The sequence below is a fragment of the Lingula anatina genome, chromosome 7, assembly GCF_051362555.1.
Source record: "Lingula anatina isolate TDL-2025a chromosome 7, LinAna3.0, whole genome shotgun sequence".
NCBI classification, from domain to species: Eukaryota; Metazoa; Brachiopoda; class Lingulata; order Lingulida; family Lingulidae; genus Lingula; species Lingula anatina.
Genome location: NC_141773.1, coordinates 2,417,509 through 2,435,356, shown reverse-complemented (window position 1 = coordinate 2,435,356; position 17,848 = coordinate 2,417,509). Strand labels below are relative to the sequence as shown.

At 39.1% G+C, this 17,848-nt stretch overlaps 2 protein-coding genes across 4 annotated transcripts; both read left to right on the top strand.

Moving 5' to 3' along the window:
• Positions 1–350: 350 nt before the first annotated feature.
• LOC106167639 (uncharacterized) lies at positions 351–5,677 on the top strand. 2 transcript variants are annotated; one of them, XM_013546488.2, is made up of 7 exons: positions 351–514; positions 1,480–1,582; positions 1,813–1,989; positions 2,630–2,775; positions 2,989–3,082; positions 3,966–4,091; positions 4,398–5,677. In XM_013546488.2, the coding sequence occupies exons 2-7, from the start codon at positions 1,504–1,506 to the stop codon at positions 5,213–5,215; spliced, it is 1,440 nt and encodes a 479-aa protein (XP_013401942.2). In that variant the 5' UTR covers positions 351–514; positions 1,480–1,503; the 3' UTR covers positions 5,216–5,677. The 2 variants fall into 2 exon arrangements, with proteins under 2 accessions (XP_013401942.2, XP_013401934.2); XM_013546480.2 differs by lacking the exon at positions 351–514 and adding an exon at positions 1,153–1,332.
• A 165-nt stretch (positions 5,678–5,842) lies between these two features.
• On the top strand, positions 5,843–17,357 carry LOC106172494 (folate receptor gamma). Of its 2 annotated transcripts, XM_087017941.1 has the most exons (5): positions 5,843–6,289; positions 8,762–8,959; positions 15,976–16,176; positions 16,459–16,588; positions 16,995–17,357. In XM_087017941.1, the coding sequence occupies exons 1-5, from the start codon at positions 6,125–6,127 to the stop codon at positions 17,201–17,203; spliced, it is 903 nt and encodes a 300-aa protein (XP_086874067.1). In that variant the 5' UTR covers positions 5,843–6,124; the 3' UTR covers positions 17,204–17,357. The 2 variants fall into 2 exon arrangements, with proteins under 2 accessions (XP_086874067.1, XP_086874070.1); XM_087017944.1 differs by lacking the exons at positions 15,976–16,176; positions 16,459–16,588; positions 16,995–17,357 and adding exons at positions 9,353–9,482; positions 10,093–10,389.
• Positions 17,358–17,848: the final 491 nt, after the last annotated feature.

The window sequence follows — 17,848 nt, the reverse complement described above, 5'->3', positions numbered from 1 at the left end:
GGCTATACTCTGTTATAATCTCTTAAGAGATTATAACAAAAAACAAACTTTTTAGAAAAAAAACAGGGCCTAACTTTGAATGTAAAAATGGATTCATTACCCATTGGTAAGCTTGGGAAAATTGTTGTTTACTACAGGAAAATTCATTTTTTGGCCAAAACAAAGAGTTATTATCCCTTTTAGTACGCAATAGTTTACATCATTATATGGTGCCCTGGTTATCATTTTGAAAAGGATGTTTGAGGTTCACCTCTATTTTTTTTTTCTTTTTTACAGTGGACAAATAGGATATGTATTTTAATTGCGTATGACGGTTAATTTCCGCATGCATTCGACATATTAACTGGGGCACATACCAGGTTACTTGAATTGTGCAAATCGACCGCAATCTAGTATTTTTAGGCCTTCGCACTGCTTATAGCGTCCTAGTGCCTGAACGGATACGAAAGCACATTACACACTACAAGGTGCAACGGAGGACCCATAGAGATTGTAAGGACGTGGATATTCAGAGGTATTTAAGCGCCAGGTTGGCGTTCATAGTGTTATGAAGCTTTACCAGCGGTAAGGGCACCGTATGTAGAGCCGAAAACCGAGAGGACTCTAAGACCCCATTCCCAGAGATTAGATCGATCCAAACTAGATCGACCTAACTCCCTGGGGGTTCACGCTAAATAGCTGTCAGCCGAGCGGGCGCGAAAGTTAATTGCCCCCTTACAGCTTGTAGTAGGCGGGCCGGACATTTAAGTAGGATTATCTGACAGTAATCTAGTGAGACTCCCCACGGGGATAGATCGATCTAAAATCTATGGGAATGCGCCCTAATTGTCGTGGTCTATGATACCGTTTTTGCCATTTTCTGACCTGTCCTGCCGTTTGTCCTTAAGCTAATCGGTAGCATTATGCGAAAACTGAGGCAAGCGAATACAGGGTTAAGGCTCTAGGACGTAGGGCAAAAATGAAAGACGTACTTAAATATTTAACGGAATATTAATAAGCTCACATGATTCATATAAATGTGAATGTTTTAACATTAAGAGTTTAGAGTAGCTATCTGCCCAATTGCAGTAAAGAAAACTGTGGTCAAATGATCGACATCCGGCAACTGAATTACCAACGCGTAATTTGACGACACGAACTAATTTTACTCCTTTTGGGATTTTATCGTTTTTCCCTTGAAAGGCGGATGTCCTTAAGTGAATATACATATATATATATGTCGTGCAGTAACCACCAAACAAAACAACAAATGCGGACTCTGATGAGTTGAGAACGATTTTGTCTTGATGTGTTATGAGAATTTGATGAGTTAACAGAGAGAGAAACACACAGGTGAGCTTAACATGGAGGTGGTATTTTTGTACCTCCGCCAAGAAGATTTTGTTTTCACTTCTGCTTTTCTGCGTGTTTGTTATCGCCAAACTCAAACTTTGGAATGATTCTATTACTTTTACGGACTTATTTCTATTTTATTTTTAGATATAAGAGGTAGACAACATTGCTATGATTTCAAGCATAATATTGGTTTTAATAGTCGTGCTTGCACGCCATCATGCAAACAGTGCGGCGCTGAACCAAACCGGTGAGTTTCTCCCTCTTTCTCTCTCTCTCTCTCTCTCTCTCTCTCTCTCAGACATACACGCACGCACGTACACACTTTTCATATCCTTGTCTTTGTGTGGGGGAAAAGAAACCAAAAAAGCCTGTGAAATGGCTACCAACAATGCATTGGCAACTCTTGTCAAAGCTTTTAATTGCGCCACGTGGTCTTTTGGTGCCCGCAATTTTCAGTTTGCTACCTGTGCTTTTCAGGAGATGGTGTTTATTTTTCCCGTAATATGATGATGCGATATACCTTGGAACACGTGCCTGACACACTTGACGAACGGATTGAGATTATGTTTTCGACTCAGACGAAACAAGGAATCCTGATGCAACTTCAGAACAGAGACAATACCAAATATCTCTCCATTGAGATAAACAATTATGGTAAGAATGGAAACATAAAACTAGAAGGGGAGCCTCTATTGTCCCTTAAAATGTACATTTATTAGTTTATCAATGGCTCCCTATATAATGTGATTTCTCAAGCAAAAATGCTATTTAGGTCATGCCTTATGGGAGAAATGGATGAGCCCTGTCTTTACCTTTGGTAATAGTCATAACGACTTAAACGGTATGCCGACAACCGCGTGATAGTAACTAGCTGCATATTATCTCTTCACTTTTAACACTTTTTTCTTTCTTTTTTCTTTTCTTTTTTTAATTTACCGAAATAACACAACAATGAGATATTCATTACAATGGTACGGAGTGAGAACTAGACTAAAGAAACATCACCTTTTTGTTATGATGATTATATCGTAAGACCAGTTGTTTGTTTTGAACGACCAACATTATATAAACATTATATGCTGGCGGCATGCAGGCGGCATAACAGTTGCTTCAAAAGTCTGTTCTCCGACTAAATATTTAGTAATGTATCGCCTGACTTTACTTATCACAGAACACCTATGGGCCTCTAAATCTACACACATGCATGGTTTTCATTCATTAAAAAAGTCTTTAGGTACTGGCCTGCGATGAGAAATCAAAATCTCATTCAAACTAATGTCGCCCGTCGTTTCAGGTGGAGTAAGAGTCTCATTGGGCTTTGGTTGGTTTGAAGAACAAAAGATCTCGCTTAATACAGACCATGGATATGACTATACTGATAACAACGAACACGTAGTTAAAGTTTGGCGAACTGACGATGGAAATGTATTTCATTTGCAGGTAAGACAACAAGGTAATGAGTCCTTCGGGGTAATTGCCCATTTCATAGATGGTTCCCCACCGTAATAATCTCTTAAGCGATTGTAATAAAAACATAGTTTTAAAACAAACAGTTTACTAACTTTGAATCTCGAATTATATGGCACATTTCCAGCTGAAACGAAGTGTTTTATCCCTTAAATGCATTTGTAATGAATTACTTAACACTTACAGGTTGATAAAGAGTCGATGGTATTCTCGTTTGAGTCGCTACCCTCTATCGTGGGTTTAAGAATTAAACCCAAGTACATATTCGTTGGACGTAACTGTAAGTATTTACTGTGATTCATAGGCATTTGTATTATTTCCTTGCCTGAGACTTTGTTTTTTATATAGGTAACACTAATGGGCTTGATTTGGTCTTAAAGTGCAATTTAAGATCACAGATTGTCTTACATGATCTTAAACCATGAGTAAGACCATTTCTGCTCTGACAGCCAATTAAGTTGTCTCCCCTTACACATTCTCCTACTGTGAGCAGAGGTGTCCTCTATTGTGAGGGGAGGTATCCCCCATTGTGAGGGGAGAAAACTGCTTGACCGCTTAAGTAGATGTTAGATCATTTTTGAACTTAAAAGCAGATTCAGACCATTTTAAGACTACTGCTGTAATGATTAAAATCACCAGTGTTCTTAAATTGCACTTAATGACCAAATCCAGCCCACCAGTGTACACTGACAGCGAAAGTATCAGTATGGATTTAATAATTAACTTATACAGAATAGACAATGAATATGAGATTTTCTTATCAAAACATTTCTCTTTCTTTTTTAAGTAATAAATAAAAGTCTAAGTCATGTTTTGGATTCTTTGAAAATTTATTCGGCATTACTGTGAAACAAATTCTTTAGCAAAATTAACTAATAGACTCAAATATATGGCTGATTTTAAGTCATTCTACGATAAATTGCACACATTGTTTAGATCTCTACATTTTTCAAATTTGTAAACTATATTAAGCGACAATTAATATTACAGAAACAATAATTTAATATACTGTATTATGAAATATTGAAATTGATCTGCATTTTATTTTATACTTATACTTACCTTAATACTTGGCTCCCCATCAAAAGATAACCACTGTTGAGCATGAATAATATCAAAGATACATTGTATAATGACGGTCAGTGATCTTTTTTAAAATTCAGTTACCACCAGCCCAGGCAGTGGGTTCGAGGGTTGCATCGGTCACATGCAGTTTAATGACATCTTCCCACTGAGGGAAGCGTTGACAGGTTTAAACCCTGACCGAATAATGTTTTTCTCTGGTTCAAGTAAGTAATAAAACGTCAGCCAATGCTGTATAACGAGGAACCTTTCGAGTTATACGGAATTGTAATCCTCACATACACTGCATAGTCGTATGCTGTATTAAAGTGTAATATATTTGATTTTTTTTAAAAATAACATTCAAAGAACCGACAGTCACTATTTCTGTAAACACTATTACCTTTTGTGAATAAAACGTAAAAGTAACAATGGTTTTAAATTAAAGATATATGATTACATTGATCTGTTAATGCAATCAAGTACATGCAATGCTTTACATCAAAAAACAAGTTGATTGCCATTCATTTTAGGCTCTTCAGAGAATATTGAAATATGTGGAACGGAACCGGAACCCGTACCCAGTTCAGAACCAGAGTCCAGACCAGAACCCGTACCCAGTTCAGAACCAGAGTCCAGACCAGAACCCGTACCCAGTTCAGAACCAGAGTCCAGACCAGAACCCGTACCCAGTTCAGAACCAGAGTCCAGACCAGAACCCGTACCCAGTTCAGAACCAGAGTCCAGACCAGAACCCGTACCCAGTTCAGAACCAGAGTCCAGGCCAGAACCCGTACCCAGTTCAGAACCAGAGTCCAGACCAGAACCCGTACCCAGTTCAGAACCAGAGTCCAGACCAGAACCCGTACCCAGTTCAGAACCAGAGTCCAGACCAGAACCCGTACCCAGTTCAGAACCAGAGTCCAGACCAGAACCCGTACCCAGTTCAGAACCAGAGCCCAGGCCAGAACCCGTACCCAGTTCAGAACCAGAGCCCAGGCCAGAACCCGTACCCAGTTCAGAACCAGAGCCCAGGCCAGAACCCGTACCCAGTTCAGAACCAGAGCCCAGGCCAGAACCCGTACCCAGTTCAGAACCAGAGTCCAGACCAGAACCCGTACCCAGTTCAGAACCAGAGCCCAGGCCAGAACCCGTACCCAGTTCAGAACCAGAGCCCGGACCAGAACCCGTACCCAGTTCAGAACCAAAACAAAGCACTGCACTCTACTTTACAGCCCCGACTCCACTGCTTACTACAAATATCCAGTCCATCAAAAAAGAACAAACCCCAGACGACTTTTTCACTCGACTGTTAGCATGGCTCTTCTCTCTTTTGAGACGACGGGGTTGATATAATGGCGTTTTTGTAAAGCTTTACTTACATTTTGGAATATGGTCTAGTTTTAACTTGTAAAAAAAGTCAATACAAAATAATCTAAAACAAGCTTATCTTGTACCCATCATACACACCAGAAAAGACCAGAATTAATTATTTGATCGTTTTTATGAACTCGGAATAAACCTTTATTCGGGTGGTTACTGTTATCATTTTAAAGAAGTAGCTACATCACCCGGTATATACTTTTATAAAAGCAATATTAGTCAGAAAGAAAGAGTAAAGAAAACATTTAATCAAAATATGTGCACATTCCATACCATCTCGTCCTAGAATTTGGCACAATTTCGAAGTTTTTTAGGAAATGTCAGGTAGTGTGATAGTGAATCCACGTACAATGTACAGGCGAATTTCTTAGCACAAAATATCATGAATTGTACATGTAGCACAGGAAATAAAAGAGATATATTGAAACAATTATCATGTATGTTCAGTAAAAAGAATTATTGTGTCTGTAGTCATTTATGTCAGAGGAAATTTTAATATGTATACTGTAATTCAGTTCATAGTGCCGTCTTGTAGTGCTACAACCGTTCTTCCATACGTGATATTACCAGACGTAACATTCAACCATATGGTGATTGATACCCCTTTGAAATGTGACATGTAGTTCTCAGGATAAGGACCCTTGTCTCAAGTATTGAATTGTTTTGAAAATATGTTTATAAATAGTCTTCCCTCGGCATACATCTAAGGACCTGCTATTGCGTATTGTGTACCGCTGTTTTGTTGGTAATACTGCCACCGGCATAACTTCAATTTGATTGGCACCGAGAGCAATTATGGAAATGCTACGTCAGGTAAGTAACAGTTAATATAGCAAAGAAAAGAGGATCCTACCTCAGTTTGTTCAACTCCACACGTATGATAATGAAGACAATTCTGATCTTCTGTCTCGTTTTACTGAACATACAAGTCTTAGTTCAGGCTGGTAAACCGAAGACTGCAGATGACTATATGAACATGTGTGTTACCTTGCCAGTAGAAGGGGCCAGCAAGACAGTTCCATCACCTGAACCAGATTTGGAGGTGCGAGTTTGTGTACATTTATGTATGTATGTATGTATGTATAGTATGTTTATTTATGCGCGCATGGGTGTGTGTGTGTGTGTGAGAGAGAGAGAGAGAGAGAGAAAGAGTATATAGGAATGAGAAAATAAGTCAAAACGCGTACGCGTATGTGTTTTTGTGATAAAGAGAGAGATGTTTTGCTGACATTCGTTTAGTGGAATAGATAACGTGCATGGTGACGTGCAATAGTGACAATACGGTGCATGTAGATCTATAAATATAAGATGGTCATCTATTTATAAGAAATCCACAAGAGACTGAGAATAGTAGAAAATTATTTTTTGTAGGCGTGCCATACCTGTTGCTAAGGTGAACATTGAAAAATTCCTAAAATAGCTTTTAACACGTTTGTTATGTATCTTCGATTCTCTAGAGGACATTGATATTGTTTTATTTTTAATTAAAATTAACATTTCTCTGCCTAATGTCAGTCTCCTTCAGACTGGCTTAAATGTTAGGAGACCTTCATCTAAAACTGACTAGTTATTTGTATGTGAGATTAAATGTCACAGAGGTACAGCATGTGCTCTGTAAGCGGTTAATGGTTATTTTTAAACATAACGACAGGACCCTAGTCACCACTTCAGCAGTAAACTAGACAAAAGCCTCCAAAGTAGTGTGAAAGTAACGCTCTGTCATTAAATGCAGCAGTATTTTATGTCATTCACACATGCTTCATCAGCACAGGAGAGATCTGTGATGACATTTATATAAAATTCACTCTAAATTACTATAAATTTAAGTTAAGCAATTTCCGTATTTTAATGTAGATGAACCAAAGAGTGGAGATGGTAATATCCGCCGTACATACGAGGTGGCCGAGCCAAATTATATTACCCACTACGATTGTACACTGTTTTTAATGTGAATGATTCATAATTGTTATAGCAAAATCTCACATGATCATAAAAAATGTATTGGATGCTAATTCCCTCCTACATTGTCAATATTCCAGAAACACGGCTTAATAATAAATGACATGCACAATCTATGCACCCCTTCTGTGAATTATAATTGATACATGCGCAACACGGGCACACATATCTAGTGGAATCCTCCGAATTTCCTGACGAATGTTTGCTTTCACAGTCTCTGTTGTTTGTTGTTTGTGGTTGCAGACATTTTTAAAAAATCACAAATGAAGTAATCTGTGGGAAAAATATGTATGATGTATGCTGGTCAGGTATTGCTCTTTTGATGAAAAATAAGGTTTTATCCATGCAAATATCGCTGGGGAAACGAAATATGTGAGGGAATGCGGGAAAAATAAATACTAAAACGGCAGTATACAATAAAAACGAGGAACATATTTGGTCCAACCTGTTATCTATCGCACAAATATTCCAGAACTGTAACTTATGAAACACAGTGGATATGAAGGGCTGGTAATGTTACGCAAAATACATACACTGAAAGACTCACACGTTTGCCAATTTTATTGAAAAGACTAACGGTAAAAAAGGCTTGCCAGTAGAATAATTGATCAAAGACTAAAGCAGCAATGCTGGTGCTTTGAACTGTTTTATAACATCAGTTCCAGACCTGATCGTCCTTGGTAATCATCCTTTGTTCAAACATCATAGACTACATCATCAAAAGGCTTTCCTCCGTTAGTAACTTACCGAAGCTGACTGACTGAGTTGAGTTAGAAGTCCCACAGGCAGCTAGGTTCTCATGTGGGCATTGAGACCAGCTTGGGATTTGCAGAAAAGCTGACATCTGTTGCATTAGAAATTTCTGGATCTAGCTGCTGAATGTCGACGGTCACGTGCACGTTGATATTCATGCTGGTGTTGGTCTTCAATGCTGACAAGGTCTTTTAAGACATTGCTCTCTGGAGAGCCTCTTCCTCCCAGGTATCTTGCGGGGTACCTGTCCTCTCCATGTGCTGCTTTATGACATCCTTGCAACGTAGAGTCTGTCCAGCATGGCTCCTTTTACCTTGGTTTAGTTCAGAGAAGAGTACAGCTTTTGGCAGCCTGTCATTAGCCATCCGACGGACATGCACTGCCCAAAGAGGCGGTGACACGGTTATAAGGGTTTCAGCATTGACTGTGTGGGCACGTCGTAGAACTTCAACGTCAGGAACATGGTCTTGCCACTCCACTTGAATTTGAGGATGGCGCATCAGGTCAGAGCCTCTATGTGTCTGCGGTAAAGGGCGATGCATTCAGTGGAATAGAGGAGGCAAGGAATGCCTACTGCTGTGTAAACTTTCACTTTAGTATCCGTGGTGATGTCATGGCAAGTCCAGAGTCTCCTTTGTAGTGCACTCAAAGCTTTTGTAGCAGACTGGATCCTCCTTTCTACTTCCAGATCTGCTGATACTAGATAACTCATATTACTTAACTGCAACTGATCTTGCCAAGTCGAGGTGAATACATGAAGTCCATTTCATCCTAAGTGTTCTTTTTTTCTTTTTTTCTATAGTGTCCCAGTTTCCGAGAAAAGTCTTGCAACACCAACGTAACTGCAGATTTCCTGGAGACCCATATGTGGGAGTCAGTGATAAATTTCGACCACTGTCCAGGGAAACCACGCCTGTCACCGGAGTGTGCGAGACTAATGCACCAAGAAATGTGCTTCTATGCCTGTTCCCCAAATCTCGGTCCGTGGATTGTCAAGGCAGTACGTACATGTAATGATGTCTGCTGGACCGTCTGTGTTTCCCTGCTCTCTCTCTCTCTCTCTCTCTCTGTCTCTGTATGTGTGTGTGTGGGGGGGGGGGGGGGGGAGTGAGTTCGTATGCGGGATGCAAAGAATAGGTATTTTGCAATTAGCCGAGTTGAGTAACACATATGTTTGAGCTGACATGCATTTATCCGTATAAAAAGAATTCCTGTCATTTATTATGCAGTTGCTAAGGTGAATTTTGTGCATATAAAGGATGGGGGAACATGATAGAAGTATCGAAGAGAGATGTCATGAGTAAGATACCTAAAAAAGCAATCTGTCTGTCATACTCTCTCTCTGTAAGTGTATGTCGCTCGTTTTTCGTCTTTCACGCTTATTTCGTAACAGCATGCACATCCGGATTTCGACCGCCTTGATCAGGCACCGCTTTGTGCCAGCCAGTGTGAAGAATGGTGGAATGCCTGCAAAGAGGAATACACTTGTCACAGGAACTGGATCACTGACATGGACTGGAGCGGTGAGTGGCGCCATCTTTACAGTTATAGGGATTGGTGAAAATGGCGACAACTTGATGAAAATTTTGGTTCTGAGTAGATCATTTCTATTTATTCTCCTGTTTTGATACATTCTTTTAGCAAACTTTTTCTTCCTATGTTCTTAATTGAGCGCCAGTTAGGTAACAATAGCTACATGCTATTCCAATGGAATTTATTTGGTATTCTGCAATGGTCACTAGTTACAGCTTACAGGTACACTAGTCTGTGTTCAGTTTGTACTATTTTCGTATCACCTGAATTAATATGATTGAAGATACTTCACTCATGCTTAGAGTCTATATTACTTTTAGATTAATTCTTTAAATAACCAAGCATAAATAAAATCATTATGACAGACTGTTGTAATTTTTAATGACCTAGCCCATTTTAGATTCAGATGGCACTTTTGTAAACTATGTATATCCTTTCAACGTATATTCTACTGCATTTAAACAAAATAATAAAGTGACGTTTGCTACAAAAACAGCGATCCCAGCACATCAATTAACTTAAGTGAGGCACTATCCTTCAGGTAGCCACATGCGCCAGAAATCATGTTAAACAATATTGAATTGTGTGGATTTTTTCTAGAAACTAACAGCTGCAAAGAGGGCTCGGTGTGTAGGAAATACAAAAAGATCTACAGCTCCGCCGCCGACTTTTGCACCACCATATGGCACAAAGCCTACAAGGTGGTCCCAGACTCAGAACCCTGCTTGGTATTCACCTTCGACACCTCGAAACCAAATCCAAATATGGCTGTGGCTCAAGCTGCTGCCGAGGAAAAGACGACCACATAAATCGCTTTGTGGCAAAAATTTCAGTTGAGTCTAATCGTGCAATTGTATGATCTTGCGTAATGAAATAAAACTCACTCTTCAAAATGGGGTGTTTTTACTTTGTTACCACGTTTTTTTTAACATGCTAAACATGATAGTAGAATATTACATAATACCACGAGCAAAACCAAGTTCTCTGACTTTTCGGTTCACTTAACCTTTCTTAATTTGAAGCGGTTTTTATCTTCTACGACATGAATGTTTTCGCCAATGAGAACCCTACTAAAAACTCAACATGCAAATATGGGAAGCAAATTTTGGGATGCATGGTCTGATCTCTTAGTGACCCCGCTTAAACCAAGTCTAGGCAATGTCCTAAATTATGTCAATAATGAATTGCACTCTTCATATCTATATCTAGGGGTGCATTCCCAGAGATTTAGTTCGACCTAACTCCCTGGGGCTCACGCTAAACTGCAGTCAGCCGAGCGCGCACCATAGTTAATTACCCCCTTACAGCTTTTAGTAGGCGGGACAGACGCTTAAGCCGGCTAAGCTGACAGTAATCTAGTGAAACTCCCCACAGGGATAGATCGATCTAAAATCTATGGGAATGGGGTCTAGACCATGCATTTATCACCCAGGGAATTGAAATATATTCCTCTTCAAACCATGAACTTCAAAATCTGAAGATAAACAAAGCCAGATCACGGACCAGAACCGTATTAAGTGCAGAACCACACAAATGGGTTTTTCAATGTAAATATATTATATATATTTGATGTGTCAGTTTGATCAGCCTCGGATAAGAATATTGGATCAATGTAATAGGTCTATAGAAACTAACTTTTAATAAATAATTATTAAAGTGGATGGTATTCTTATTGATGCTAATTTACGTGGATTCATAGAGGGGAATGGAGCAATTCAGCCTCAAGGAAAAAAATATTTTAAAATTCTCAAAACCAGACTTCACGTCTAATATATGAAACCAATAAATAATATTATTCGTGCAATATGTATATTATAAAATGTTTAAGCGCATTTTATTGACTATCCATAACAAAATAACAAATTCCCTTGAAAGGCCTCCCTTATCATTCATTTGGCAACCTACCATTTATTATTTTGTACCGTTTTTTACGTTTTCGTTGCAATACCTGCATCATAAAGTTGACAGCACGTGACACTAAATGCTGCATCCGATGTAGATGTAAATCAATCTACTGTATGAATTGTGAATAAAAGCAGGTCATCAAATAACGTTGCCATTAAGGCAGACTTACTTTAGCGTGGATATGTATCTGCCTAATTTGAGTCCAGGACGGTCCAATAACAGACAAATGTCGTTAACAGGTCTTCATTCCGCCTGTAATTTGACGGTAGGAACTGATTTTATTCCTTCGCAATGGTTTCGGGATTTTTATCGTTTTCTTTCCTTAAAAGACGGATGTCCTTGAGTCGAAGTGAATATATATGTCCTGTACTTAACACCTCAGGAACATGAACGCGGGCGCCGATGAATTGATTTTGACTTGATGTGTTAACAGAAAGAGACGCGCAGATGAGGTTAACAAGTTGGTATTTTTACCTCCGCCGGGGTGTTATCTTTTCACCTCTGTTTGTCTGTTTGTTTGACACCAGCCTAACTAAAAAACCAATGGGTGGATTTTGAAGAAAAATTCAGAATAGGTCAGAAATATTAAAGGAGTTTATCGCTTTTATGAGTTACTTCCACCCACTGATTTTCAATTGAGTTCATATCTGGGGAGAAACCATTCATTTTTACATTTAAAACACTAAAAACATGCTAATAAAAGTTGGCACAAATGTGATTTAAAACCACTGTGTTCTTCAACTGCGTATATATACATATATTTCAAGCTTTTAAAGACGCTTTGCCTTAACCTACCTGCACTCCTCGTAAGTAATATATCCTTGCATATTATGTTTATATATATGGGACGAAAATCACTTTTTAAAAAAGAGTATTTCGCGCAGTACCGCTGTAACGGAAATGGTAGTCCGCCGGGATCCGCTGGGATCCGCTGGGATCCGTAGTCCGTTCCCCAATACTTTGTAATGGTGACATTCGTCCCATATACTAACCCCAATACTGCGATTAACCTTAACCTGTACTTATCATATGGGAGTCCGGACGTCCATCCCTATTGCTACCATTCCTGTAACACCGCCCTTCTTGCTGATAAAAACGAGACCTATTTCAGTCCAGCGTGCTAACAGGTTAAATTTTTGTATGTTAAAATATATGAAAACTTTACCTCACTCGTGAACTGATGATACTTTCCGCGTTGCTTGCAGTCTTAATTTTCAGAAAAAAAATTGATCACGATGTTCTTGTAGCGTATAATATCCAGTGGAAGTTGCACAAAAATCCTTTAAGCCTACCTCATATGTTATGGTTAGGGATTATGTGATTGGCTATTGCTCGTCTCTGTTAAATCACGTGGTTTTAACACATTTAGGGTTCTTTTGTTATCAGTTCTCTTTTGATAAGGACCAATGATATTGCTTGAAATTGTCACGCCCAACCCGTTCGTTTCCATCCACATAGTCCATTGCGTTGAATGGCACCAACTGCAAAGAACGCTAAGCTGCGTCAGACAAGTTACCATTAATTTAGCAAAGAAAAGAGGATTTCACATCTAATTTTCAACTCCACACGTATGATAATGAAGACAATTCTGATCTTAAGTCTTGTATTATTGAACATACAAGTCTTAGTTGAGGCTGATGAGCCGAAGACTGCAGATGACTATATGAACATGTGTATTACCTTGCCAGTAGAAGGGGCCAGCAAGACGAAAGCGTCACCTGAGCCAGATTTGGAGGCGAGTGTTTGTTTATGTGTATATGGAATGTATGTTTATGCCTACATGTGTGTGTGTGCGTGTGTGTGTGTGTGTGTGTGTGTGTGTGTGTGTGTTTGTGTGAGAAAGAGAGAATGAAAAAATAGTCAAAACGCTTACATGTGTTTGTGTGACTAAAAGAGGGAGAGAGAGGTTTTGCTGACATTTGTTTCGTTGAATACATTATGTGTATGGTGTGTAATAGTGACAATAATTATGGTACATGGATATCTATAAATATAAGAAGGTCAATTATTGGTAAGAAAACCACAAAGGATTGAGAATAGAAGAAAAGTATTTCTCGTAGGCAGGTGAACATTGACAATGTGCGCGCTTCCCAATTTTAATGAAAAGACTGACAGGTAAAAAAGGCCTGTCAGTAGAATAATTGATCAAAGACTAAAGCAGCAATGCTGGTGCTTTGAACTGTTTTCCCGTTCATCCCCGTTCATCTTATGTAATCATCCTTTGTTCATCAGACATCAGCATCAAAAGGCTCTCCTCCGTAACCGAAGATGACTGACTGAGTTGAGCTAGAGGCCTATCTATGGCAGGTTCTCATGTGGGCTTTGAGACTAGCTAGGGATTTGCAGAAATGCTTACATCTGTTGCATTGGAAATTGCTCTAACTAGTTGCTGAATATCAACCGTCGTGTGCAGATTGATATTCTTCCTGGGGCTGGTTTTCAGTGACTGACAAGGTCGTTTTAAGGCAGGCATGCCAACGCTCTCTCTGGACAGCCTCTGCCCCCAGGTATCTTGCAGGAACGCATCCCTGCTTCACACCATGATTGACAGCAAATGCCTCTATGTTTTCACAACGGCTGAAGACTTGTGCCTTCATTCTATCATGGAATTGTTTTCAGGTGTTAACAAGCTTGTCAGGGCATCCTTGGGTTTCCAGGACCTTCCACAAGGTCTCTCGGTAAACAGTCTCAAATGTTTTAAGAAGGCAACAAAAACTATGTACAGTGGTTGGTGCTGTTCTGCTGCCTGGTCATGGAGTTGTCGTAGAGTGAAGATCATAATGGAATCCACATTGAGACTCTGGAGGTTTTTTCTTCTGCGATAATTTTCAATCTGTTCAGCACAATCTTAGCAAAAACTTGGCAAAGATATTCCTAAATGTTTACCAAATTCTTCTCGGTCACCCTTTCTCCTTTAGATGGTGATGATAAAAGCATTTCAAAAATCTTGGGACACAGCTACAAAGAACAGGCATTTGTTGAATAACTCTCAAATAGCTTCATGTAACTTTACTCAACTATTTTTCAGAATTTCTGAAGGGATACCACCGAGACCAAGTGCTTTATCACTTGCCAAGTACTTCAGAGCATTCTGCAGTTCCTCCCCTCTTCTAGGCACCGCCCATAGACATTAATGTTACATAAATAAAAATGATATAGACAGTACATATGTCAGATATGATCTCATTCATTATCGATTAAAATTCCAAGATCAGACGTCTCTGTTTTCACACAAGATTTTTCAAACAGAAACAAAACTATGGGCGGCCAAAAGGGCAAAAATTCATGTCGTCGATTCAGTTATGTTTCGTCGATTCACTGCCTTCCCATCGATTCAGTTTCAAGTTTAAACGATCCTGTCATAAATTCAACATCTACTTTCGTCAATTCAATTGTCAAACATTTCTCATCTATGGTGTATTAAAACCAATGCTGTCACTATTTTCGTCGATCGTGTAACTAATCTCGTCGATCGTCAAACTGTTTTCGTCGATCGTGTAACTATTCTCGTCGATCGTCTAATCTCGTCGATCGTGTAACTATTCTCATCGATCGTCTCATCGATCGATCGCCAGAGGGCGCTGCGGTAGCAACACGTGCTTCTGTCTGTCAATCACGCGGTAATTTTTAACTCGGCCAGCCATGGTCAGAGTTAAGCACAACTAGAAAATAATGTCCCTACAACCGAATATCTTTTAATTATTAACAACTAAAATTGAAATTGTTGAGAAAATGTTCTTATTTCACTAGCAATCATTTTGTTGTCTGCCATTTTGATAGTCATGTGATAGGCCAATGTGCTACCGCAGCGCCCTCTGGCGATCGATCGATGAGACGATCGATGAGAATAGACGATCGATGAGAATAGTTACACGATCGACGAGATTAGACGATCGATGAGAATAGTTACACGGTCGACGAGATTAGTTGGACGATCGACGAGATTAGACGATCGACGAGAATAGTTACACGATCGACGAAAATAGTGACAGCATTGGTTTTAATACACCGTAGATGAGAAATGTTTGACAGTTGAATTGACGAAAGTAGATGTTGAATTTATGACAGGATCGTTTAAACTTGAAACTGAATCGATGGGAAGGCAGTGAATCGACGAAACATAACTGAATCGACGACAGGATTTTTTGCCCTTTTGGCCGCCCATACAAAACAAAAAATGGCAAAAGAGTGACGGAATTTTCACTTACAGTTTTAAAAGGCTACTAAGAAAGCATCCAAATTATTAATGGTTATTTTAAACACATTTTAAGTGACAAAGGGTCTGATTTAAAGCACACGTACCACTTCATGTTAAGCAATAATGTTGCAAATGTTTTGACGTCTCAATGAAAAATTAATAATTGATCTTGACCTATATGTACGATCTCTGGAACCCTAAATAGCATAAGTATCTACTTGTACAGTTTCTGCTCTTTAGGAATCTCAAGTGGCGTTTACTTCTTTATAACAAGCAATACGTTTAGGTAACACATATTACTTAAATGTATTTGATCTTGCCAATTCGCGGCAATTACATAAGGTTCATTTCAACTTAAGTGTTTTTTTTTTTTTTTACAGTGCCCGAGTTTCAGAGAAAAGTCTTGCTGCAACACGAACGTAACTGCAGATTTCCTGAAGACCCATGTGTGGGAGTCAGTGATAAATTTCGACCACTGTCCAGGAAAACCACGCCTGTCACCGGACTGTGCGAGACTAATGCACCAGGAAATGTGCTTCTATGCCTGTTCCCCAAATCTCGGCCCGTGGATTGTCAAGGCAGTACGTACATGTAATGATGTCTGTTGGACCGTCTGTGTTTCCCTGCTCTCTCTCTCTCTCTCTTTTTGTACGTGTGTGTGTGTGTGTGGGGGGGTGTGAATGTGTATGCCGGGATGCAAAGAATAGGTACTTTGCAATTAGCCGAGTTGATTAATACCTATGTTTGAGATGACATGCGTTTCTCGTATAAAAAGAAGTCATGAGTAAGGTACCTAAAAGCAATTTCTCTCTGTATGTGTGTGTCTCGCTCGTTTTTCGTCTTTCGCACTTATTTCATTACAGTATGCACATCCGGATTTGGACCACCTTAATCATGCACCACTTTGTGCCAGCCAGTGTGAAGAATGGTGGAATGCTTGCAAAGAAGAATACACCTGTCATAGGGACTGGATCACGGACATGGTCTGGGGCAGTGAGTGTCCTCATCTTTATACGGGGAGGGATTGGTAAAAATGACAAAAACGTGATGAAAAAATTGGTTCTGAAATATGATTGCTAAGAGTCCATATTGGTTTTCTTTTAGATTAATTATTAAGATAATCATGAATAAATAATGTCATATGGCAGACTTAAACTGTTGTGATTTTTTAAATGACCTAGCCCACTTTAGATTCAGATGGCACTTTTGTAAATTATGTGTATGTCCTGCCAAGGTTTATTCTACTACATTTTAATAAAGTAATAAAACCATATTCGTTACAAAAACAGCTATCCTAGCAGAACAATTATCTAAAGTGAGTCATTGCCCTTCAGGTAGTCACATGCACCAGAAACATAATCATGCTGAATAATACTAATTGTGTGGACTTTTTTTCTAGAACTTCACAGCTGCAAGAAGGGCGCGGTGTGTAAGAAATACAAAGAGTTCTACAGCTCTGCCGCCGACTTTTGCAGCACCATATGGCACGGCGACTATAAGGTAGTCCCAGCCTCGGAACCTTGCTTAGTATTCACATTTGACACCTCGAAATCAAATCCAAATACAGCCGTGGCTCAGGCTGCTGCCGAAAAAAAGGCTACCGAATAAAACGACGTTGTGGCTAAATCTTGAATTGAGTCGAATTGTGCACTAGTAAAATCTCCCTGCATAATTATAATAAATGCACTATGCAGAAAAAGCGTGTTTTTATCTTCGTTAACATGCTTTACATGACAAACAAATGATAGAATATAACTTAATGTCCCGAGCAAAACCAAATTTTCCAACTTTTGAGTTCAGTTAATCTTGCTAAATATGAAGCTATTTTTGTCCTTTATGACATGAATGTTTTCGCCATTGAGAACACAACTGAAAACTGCAATGTCTGGAAGCAAACGTAGGGATGTAAACTTTGGTTTTCTATTCTTTGATTTTAATGGGAAGGAAACAAAAATACATATGAAATAATATGTGTTCAGTTCAAGCTGTATTATGTTTTATGATGATATGTCCAGACCATGCAGTGGCGGGTCATATATCTTCATGGTTATGTACAAATACCGCCAATGAAATACGACTCGTTATTCTCAGTTTGAGGCTTCTCAAGTATTAATTTTTTTGAAAATTATACGTTTCAAAACAGTCTTCTATCTAAAGACATACATCTGACGGCCTACTATTACGTATTGTGCACCGTTGTTTAGATGGTAATATTGTCACCGGTATGCCTGTAACTTCAATTTGATTGGCTCT

What these genes read in the sequence shown, in the direction of transcription:
- LOC106167639 (XM_013546488.2), top strand. Translation starts at nt 1,504, where the DNA reads ATGATTTCAAGCATAATATTGGTTTTAATAGTCGTGCTTGCACGCCAT. An exon ending in CATTGAGATAAACAATTATG is followed by an intron (nt 1,990 to 2,629) that starts GTAAGAATGGAA and finishes CCGTCGTTTCAG; the next exon opens with GTGGAGTAAGAGTCTCATTG. An exon ending in AATGTTTTTCTCTGGTTCAA is followed by an intron (nt 4,092 to 4,397) that starts GTAAGTAATAAA and finishes CATTCATTTTAG; the next exon opens with GCTCTTCAGAGAATATTGAA.
- LOC106172494 (XM_087017941.1), top strand. Translation starts at nt 6,125, where the DNA reads ATGATAATGAAGACAATTCTGATCTTCTGTCTCGTTTTACTGAACATA. An exon ending in GCCCGTGGATTGTCAAGGCA is followed by an intron (nt 16,177 to 16,458) that starts GTACGTACATGT and finishes ATTTCATTACAG; the next exon opens with TATGCACATCCGGATTTGGA. An exon ending in CACGGACATGGTCTGGGGCA is followed by an intron (nt 16,589 to 16,994) that starts GTGAGTGTCCTC and finishes CTTTTTTTCTAG; the next exon opens with AACTTCACAGCTGCAAGAAG.